Source organism: Dipodomys ordii, unplaced genomic scaffold, assembly GCF_000151885.1.
Source record: "Dipodomys ordii isolate 6190 unplaced genomic scaffold, Dord_2.0 Scaffold138, whole genome shotgun sequence".
In the NCBI taxonomy this organism is placed as follows: Eukaryota; Metazoa; Chordata; class Mammalia; order Rodentia; family Heteromyidae; genus Dipodomys; species Dipodomys ordii.
In genome coordinates, this window is record NW_012267354.1 from 2,922,788 (window position 1) to 2,931,832 (window position 9,045).

The 9,045-nt window shown below is 37.4% G+C and overlaps 1 protein-coding gene and 1 pseudogene across 1 annotated transcript; both read right to left on the reverse strand.

The window, feature by feature from the left end:
• Positions 1–515: 515 nt before the first annotated feature.
• On the reverse strand, positions 516–1,412 carry LOC105996942 (putative vomeronasal receptor-like protein 4). The gene has a single exon (XM_013031177.1). It carries the CDS (start codon positions 1,410–1,412, stop codon positions 516–518), a length of 897 nt encoding a protein of 298 aa, XP_012886631.1.
• Positions 1,413–7,816: 6,404 nt separating this feature from the next.
• LOC105996943 overlaps positions 7,817–9,045 on the reverse strand; it is a 9,934-nt pseudogene continuing 8,705 nt past the window's right edge.

Consider the following 9,045-nt stretch of genomic DNA (forward strand, 5'->3'; position numbering starts at 1 on the left):
TTTATATTGTTGTTGAGTTTCATAATGTAATAGCAGAAAATTAAATATATTATTCTATTTTAAAAAATACTATTAATCTCATATAGCTTTTAAATTATGGAAGAAACTGTATACTATTATATATCAACATAATTTGAATTTTCCATCTTTCATAGGATCAAGAAAATTCCCTTCTACAAGTGTGCATGTTTTAAAACATTAGCAACAATGGCTGTTTTCTGGAGATTTAGGTTATATTTTAAAAACACCATTGGTGCAGGGCATGCTGACATATCACAGTGAATCCCAGTTGTACAGGATTCAGAGACAGTTGGATGACTAGGTGAGGCCAGACTAGACACATATAGCTTCAAGACTCAGCCTAAAAAATAAGAAAAAAAGGGGTGAGGCCATTGACCAATGCTAAAATGGCTCGTCTAGTCTAGCATGGGCCAGATTTTATTCCCAAACAGAAGAAAATGAAAGAAAACACTAAAATTTATGGAATCAATAAAATCAATGAAATGGAACTATCCCTAATGTGAATGCCAACATCCAGTGAGATTGCTATCTTTGGGAATCATCATAAAAGGACTGAGAATTGCATAACCAATCCTCAAATATTCTTGAATATTTTTCATCATGGAATTATTCTCTAAGAAGGAATTGAAAGGTAGAGAAAGAATACATTCTGTCCAATAAATGAAAAGAAAACAAAGCATGAGAAGGAGAACACTGTGAGCAGCTTTCATCTCAGGAGATGTTTTGTAGAGAAAGTTGGAGTTCTGCAGGTAGAGAACACGCTGGTGGTGCTTGTGGAGAAGAAATACCATGTAACCACTGGCCACACCCATGATACCCTGAAACACAGCATCCCTCAAGACCATGAGGGCAAGAAAACTCCACCTCATTATTAAGTTGTCTGGTACAAAATAGCAATAGTTGTCCTGTTTACTAATTTGTGATGTGTTCATACTGCTGATATTTTTTATGTGATATAGTAAGTTCATGCTTATCAAGGAACTTATTATCCAAAAGAACAGCAACAGGGGTAGGATGTGCCATGCAGACTGAATCTTTAGCTTTCTCCACACAGAGTCTCTGGGGCTGATGGTGATGGCCTGGACCAGGGTGAGGAGACTGCTGGTGCAGATGGAAAGTCCTCGAGTCACTCTCTCTAGGTAAACAAAAATCATACAGCCTATATCTTCTAAGAAGTTCTCCATGCCAAAGGCTGCTAGTGTCTTTGGTATCACTTTTAAAAGAAGCATTATGATGTTTGTAAAAGCTAAGTGGATGAATATAATGTGTATAGATTTCTTCTTGGTACTTTTAAACATGTGCATATAATTTAAAAAAATAAAGATGTTCCCTACAATGCCAAGTACAGATATAGAAAGGAAGATGGTTCCCTTGAAAAAACTCAATGACATAATCTTACTTTATTAGCACTGAAATTAGATCCAGCAAACACCATATTTAAGAAACCATAGGTAATGACAATAGGCAATCTGCAAAAAAAACCATAAGATATTTCTGCAGCTTAAAGAATAGTCCTGTATTATTCAATTGTTTATCTCTTATCCATAGTACTCTGGCTTTTTCTATGTGACACTTTGTGCAAATCTCTCAGTGCAATTTAAAATGTCTTCTTTACAAATGCTTTCACAAATCTAAACTTTCTACCTAATGTTTTGAGTTCATAATAGCAAAACCTATCTACTTCCTTAAATTCTACACATTTAACATATTCAAATCAGTGACAGAATTGAATCTGATGGTCCTTTAGAATTTCTTCCTGTTTTTTAAAATTTCATTCTATCATATTCCCATCAGACATTTCCACAGACCTTGACTGATGTCTTACCTACTTCCCCCACCTCTTCCACCCCAGATGATGATCAAATCCGGTTGCTTTAACATTTTCAATGTCTTGGAAATTTACACAGTATCTTTTGTTAATTATTCCTTTTACTTTCATTTTGGTGAGTACAACAGCTCAGGGATTATGTTTTGCTTCAAAGTTTTATCTTTGATGCCTATACCTGAACATTTTCATGTTTCAATATCTCAAATGACTTGATGGTTTTAACTGCTGATAAGTATTCAGTGGATTTTGGGCCTCAGTATTAGGTCAAGCTGTGTAACCTTTTCAGCTGTGATATAGCACTTAAAACTGAATCAGCCAATAGAGTCTCTGGTCATCACATGGGATATAACACCACTGGCTCCAGCTGGGATGAGTGCCCTAGAGGAACTGTTGGTTGCTGCCTGAGGGTCATTAGGAGGGGTTTAGGTTCCTATTTTGTGCCTATCAGGACCTCTGAGAGAAGCCTGAATCATTTCTGGATTTATTGATATTTATCAAGGTAGATCAGTTATTATATACTGTTATGAGAGCTGGTTTTGCATTAGCAATACTCAATATTGACTGCATATAGTTAAGTCAGGTGGGAATGTTATTGGTTTGAAATGGTAATATTCAAATAGGGTGTCATGATGGCATTTTACAGTTGCTTCATGACTTGAGAAGAAAGAATGATCTCAACTAACCTTGCAAGCTGCTTCATCTATGTCATTTTTCCTATAAAGTTGAAAGTTCCCCATCAGACCAAATTCACTTTTCTTCTTCAAGCCTGGATAGGATTTAATCTTTAATATCTAATTTTATTTGTTACCAAGAAATTATGTGAAAGACTTGATAGTTTTTACAAAATAAAATAAAATAAATTATTTGCATTTAAACTATGGAACTTTTGCATGTTTTGGAATGTCTTTTTGTCAGCTTTTCCTTTCTTCTTCCTTCTAAATATTATAGGATTGCTTAAAATTAATTTGTCCTGAAGGTTTCTCTCAGCATGGTCTTCATAGAGCCTGATTTATACTCAACTTTGGTAACAGCTATTCCCTTTCAAACCTTTCCCTGAGAACTGAAGCAATTTATCCTATGCCAGTTACTCATGGGAAGGAATAATCCATCCTACATATCAAGCATATTATGAAACATGCTGCAAGATTCAAAGGCAAACAGTATCAATTACTAATCATAAATTTTGTTTAAGAATTTAGAGATTATATGAATTTTTAGTCAGAGATTTTAATCCATTAAACCTCCTGCAATCAATATATCTTAATATTATATCTTATAGTATATCTTTTACTCTTTGATTAATGCTTTTTGGTTACCAATGAGTCCCTTTTTTCCAGCTCTTTCTTTCTTTCTTTCCCCAAACTCCCAAAACTCTGAATCATATTTGGAATGAGCTTCTTATATACATATTAAGAAATTGGGTTTTTTGTTTGTGAGTTGGTTGGTTTGGTTTTTTGTTTTTGGTGAGAAATGAAGAATATCAGAGGAAGGAATAGTGGCTGCTTGCCTATATTTTCTTGGGAAACTCAATAGAAAACTAGTTTTAAAGATAGGCTTTACTCCAGGTGCTGGTGGCTCATGTCTATAATCCTAACTGCTCAGGAGGCTGAGATCTTAGGATGGTGGTCCAAAGCCAGCCTGGGCAGGAAAGTTCATGAGACTCTTAATTCCAATAAACCACTCAGAAAACCAGAAGTGGCACAGTGGCTCAAGTGGTAACACACTAGCCTTGAGCTGAAAAGCTAAGGGACAGAGTTCAGGCCTGTTTGGACCTAGCATTCAATAATTGAAGCAAGTTAATGCCCACACTTGGCCATATTCTCAAATAAAAATAAGATAGTTGTCCTTTGCTACATAAAATTAATGTGAGGTTCTCTTAGGTTATAGTATTCACAACTTCGCAGGCCTTTTAATTAACTCCCTAATTCAAGCTGAGAACTTAACATTCAAGTTTCTAAGGGACTCTTTTTTTTTTCTTTTGGTCAGTTGTGGGGCTTGAATTTTGGGCCTGGGCACTGTCCCTGAGTTCTTCAGCTCAACGCGAGTGCTCTACCACTTGAGACATAGCGCCACTTCCGGTTTTCTGGTGGTGATCAGAATCTCATGGACTTTGCTGCCCAGGCTGGCTTTGAACCTTGATACTCAGATCTCAGCCTCCTGAGAGCTGAGGATTACAGGTGTGAGCCACCAGCACCTGGCCTGAGAGACATTTTTGTAGCACATATTTTGTAGTAAAATAAGGAATTGTTAGATCTACTTACCATGTTGCTGTACTGAAGACAAACTCCAGCTTAGTCCTTCTGGCCAAGGGAGGCTTCCCAAGTCATATTTGTACCCTCAGTGTCTCTAGAGCTCTCAGAAACAAGCACTGACACTTCAGTTTTCACACTTGTCTCCCTGACAGGGAGGAGGAAACTCTGTAGAGTTTCAGTCCCTGAAGTACAACTTTTGTTCTCCCTCCACAATTATTACATCGATTACCTCAGAAGTTGTAGCAGCTTAATTGTCATTTATTTATTCGAGATAAAAAAGTGAGAAAGTATAACTTGAGAACAGGTATGGGAGGGAAAGTGAAGGAAGGGGTGACATTGCAAGAAAGAAATGCACTCATTACCTGACCTAACATGGTATAGCACCTTAAGACTATGTAATTGTAACACCTATGTATGGTATTTTGATGATAAAAAATTAAAAATAAAAGAAGACTTAAAGAGAAACTTCTCAAAAAAATAAAATGAGAAAGTGAACTATAGACCACTTTTTGATATCTAAAGTTGCCCACGTCTCCAGATTTATCTTATTCCTACTAAAGTTCCAGTCTGTGGGAGCCAACTATTGAGTTAGAGAGTAGGCTACTTCCATTTCTCAACTCCTTCTGTAAGTGTATGAAATTACTGGATAGTACTTGGGACTCCATTTTCTGAGGAAGTCCCAATTGTTTTTCTGGGGAGGATAAGAATCACCTAGCTCTCTGTATGCACATAGGCACTTCATGGACTTTGCCATATGTGGCTTTTGATTCCTTATTGAACAATAAATGGGACTAACCAAATTAGGTGTGCCCATTTCTTCTCTCTTTTCAAAAAATCAACTCCATTGTTAAGTCATATTTACATAATTTATGTATACCAGTGATTGCCCAATCTATGAGTCTACTGCCAAGAAAGCCCTTTCTAGTCCCTGGTACAAAGGATTATAAATAAATGTGGACATAAAGCTGTAAATGTGGATTCTCCATTACTTAAAGCATAAGAAAGCTTCCTCAGATGGGAATCTGCTTTGTTCTCAAACTCCATGTTGCTCCCCTCTCAGACCAATCTTTTTAATTATCCAAAGACCTTATATGAAGGACTTGGCTCTCCCAATCTTTCTATGTATCTAAAGATGGAATATGAAGGATTGAGTCCTGCCTTATTCAAGCAAAGGGTCAAGCCAAGCACCAGTGCTTGTCTGCAGGTAGATCATTTGGATCTTGGCCCCTAGGAGACGAGAGCCCCCAACCCCCTGGTGGAGCAATCCACTTGGCCTGGCCCAGTACACCACCCTGAATCCCAAGAGTTACATCTTACTGATGTAACTGTAACCCCTCTGTACAGTATTTTTACAATAAAAAATATTAAAAAGGTTGCTACACAGAAAAAGAGAGAGACAGGAAAAAATTGTGCATTTGTTTATTTATTTATGTCAGTGGTAGGGCATTGGGCCTGGGCACTGTCCCTGAGCTCTTTATCATCAATGCTAGCTCTCTACCACTTTGAGCCACAGAAGCACTTCCAGCTTTTGAGTGGTTAATTGGAGATAAGCCTCACATGGGAACTTTTCTGGCTTCAATGGCTTCCAACTACCATCCTCAGATCTCAGTCTCCTGAGTAGCTAGGATTACAGATGTGAGCCTCCAGCACCCAGCTACATTTGTATATTTACAGCCCATTAAATAAGTTTTCTGTCTCTTGCTCCCTGTTTCTCTTTCTCTCAGAAAGGCACAGAGGAATGTTTAAAAGCAACTGACAACTCTGTTTACAAATTTGTTTTTTTTTTCTCACAGTGATGGATGAGCAATCCAAAATCTCCAATGTCATAGTTTGTGTTCCTATTTTAGAATTTTATTTTTTTATAATGCAATGTACGTTATAAAAATGTGTGCTTATATACATGCACATGCATGAAACATTTTGAGATCTCTATTACATCAGAAAAATGATGGGGTTATTTTATAATACATTTATGTATCAAAACATCATTTAGTTGCATATACTTAATGTTAAGGTTAGTTATATTTAAGGTTATTTTATTGATTGATTTATTGCTTGTACCAGGCTTGAACTGAGGGTTGTAAGCTCTTTCTCAGTGACTTTTTTTTTCCCTCATAGCTGGTACTTTTTCACTTGACTCAGGCCTCCAACCCAGCTTTTTGCTGGTTAATTGGAAATATTCTCACAGACTTTTTTGCCTAAGTCTGATTGCATTCTGCAAATCTTAATATCTGGGCATTCGGAAGTGCTAGGATGTATAGATATGAGCCACCATTGCTCAGATCTGCTTTTATTTTTTTTAATTGAAAGACAAACAAACCACCAAAAAACAAGGAACATAAACAGTGCTGGAAAAAAGTCAGCTAATTTTGCTTAATCTCTTATACTCATACATATTGCCTACCCACAAAATTTCTTACAGACACATTTAGATTTCCAGAGACCAGTGCTGGGCCTATTGCTCTTGCTTCCTCTAGAAAGTTTCCAAACTCAGAAGCTCAGGAGATGACTTTGGAACAAATAAAATTTTGGCTTCCATTCTATCAACTGCTTTCTACACCACCAAGTCTTTGCTCACAGAAACCTTTTTTCTGCTTCAAACTCATTTGTTAGGTGAGATCTGCAGCCAGCAGAAGGGCATAGCTTTAATAAAACACAGCTGAAAAGACTTTGTATACCTTCTAGATGAACCTGAGATGTAATGGACTGTGGTCAACCAAGAGCATGGGTGAGTTGAGATCCCTCCTGTGGATGCCGGCGGCAGTGGGAGTTTCCTCAACTTCTACTTTCTCTGCTCTCCATGGGAAATGAGAGAAATGTTCACTTTGGTTTCAGCAATCACAACACAGTCCTGCTTTCGGGAGTGGTGGTACATTTGTGCCATGAATCCAGCCAACATTTGCATCCATGAAATGGTGAATACTCAGGATTGTGACTGGAGCAAAGACTTGGAGTTGTTCCTGTGCAGGGCATGTCATGAGTGACTTGAAGTGGAAGCTGTGTTCTCCAAAGGTGCAGTCTGTTGGCCTGTAAAATTTACAGTAGAGCTATCAATGCCAGAGATGCCCCAGCTATACATTGGAGCACCATCTGGAGCATTGTTTTCAAAGCCAGGATAGCATCCTTTGTAAAAGAATAGTTTCTTCCTGTATATATTCGTAGATATTTCCTGACTATTATGGTCTTGAATGTGTTTCTAATTGGCATACAGTGTTTCTCATGATCAATTTCCTTAATGCTTTTGAAACCAAATATCTTCTGATTTTCTGTACAGATCTAAGTGACATCTCGGTTCTTATCTTTCTTTTGTTCCTTAGAAAGCTACTGGTACATACTTACAAGGTACTAAATAACTTCCTTAAGATAGTAAACACTAAAGTTTATTTGGTCTAACATTAATACAAGGTGATTGGTTAATCAAAAGTTGAGGTTTGAGGGAAAATACACTATGTATTTGAAGGAGCAGAAGTATTTTCTTCCCAGGCAAGAAACTACAGAATGAGAATAGGAAGAAAATAAGGATCTGTCTGGCCAAGATTCTAGAATCTCTGAATCAATCTTAGATTTTCAAGAACTAGACTTCTTAAAAATAAAAGAAATCTATGAAAATAAAGCCTTATTTTCATGATTTCATAGCATGGTAGCATAAAAAAATTTGGAATGTATTATACCTCTGGCTCATTGAGGAATCAATGTAAAGTAATTTTTGTACTTCTCAGTGAACTTTCCAGTATTTAGCAGCCTGTGCATTCCTCATGATCAAGATGAAGGGGCTGAGACCAGCATACCTAAGACCTAGAAACACCTTGATATTTAGTACTGTGCAGTCATGTGTCATGATAGAACCTATATAAATTGTAGAAATGAAATCTGCCCAATTAAAAAAAAAGAAAACAGGTCAAGAGAATGAGAGTACTATGAATGGCTCTGATTTCTGGACTGGAATTGTGTGTGAACCTTGAGTTACAAAGGTAGAGGACTCGCTTATGCTGTTTACACAGATGAAAAGCCATGTACCCACTGCTCCAGCCCACGAGACTCTGAAAGATCACATCCCAAAGAGTCAAGAGGGAGAGGAAAAGCAACCTAACCACATGCTTAGATTGATGCATATGACAATACCCAACATGTATTTCAATTCTGAAGCTGTTCATGCTATTGAGGAACAAATAGGAGCTTATCAGAGAGTTCAAGACCCAAAATAAGAGGAGATAGGGAAGAACTTGCCATGTAGTCTGTGGTTTGAGCTTTCTCCACTGGGTGGTTCTGGGACTGATAGTAATGACCTGGACCTGGTGAGGAGATAGGTGGTGCAGATGGAAAGGCCTCGAGCTAGTTTTTCCAAATAAATCACAGTTTTGCAACCAACATCACCTAGGAAATTTATGAAACAAAGATCTGTGGTTAATATACCTCTGGCCCCTATGCTACAAATGATGAGTGTATTTGAAAAAAACAGGTGAATGTGGATAAGGTATATGGGTTTCTTTTTTTCAGGATCCATAACGACAATATATACATGTTTCACAAGTACAAGGAAGTTTCCTAAAATTCCAGGACCAGTATGCATATAAAGATTATCTTTTGAATGAGGTTACTTCAAATCATCTGATTTTCATGTACAGGACCAGGAAAAGCCTTTTGAGAAGTACAACCAAGTAAAGATAACATATTTCAGGTCTATTGATTTTCTCTGTTTATATACTAAAAGTAATGGTTTATGAAGTATGTAAATGTACAAGGTTATTTCCTGGAAGATGCCTAATTTTCTTTCTTTCCTCATTTCCTCCCTCCCTTATGTCCTCATTTCCTTCATTTGTTCTCTTTCTTGTTTACTTTTTATCTTCTTTCCCTCACAACTTTCCTCTTTTCCTTCCTTCCCTCCCTCCCTCCTTCTCTCTCTCCCTTCCTCCCTCCCTCCCTCCCTCCCTCCCTCCCTCCCTC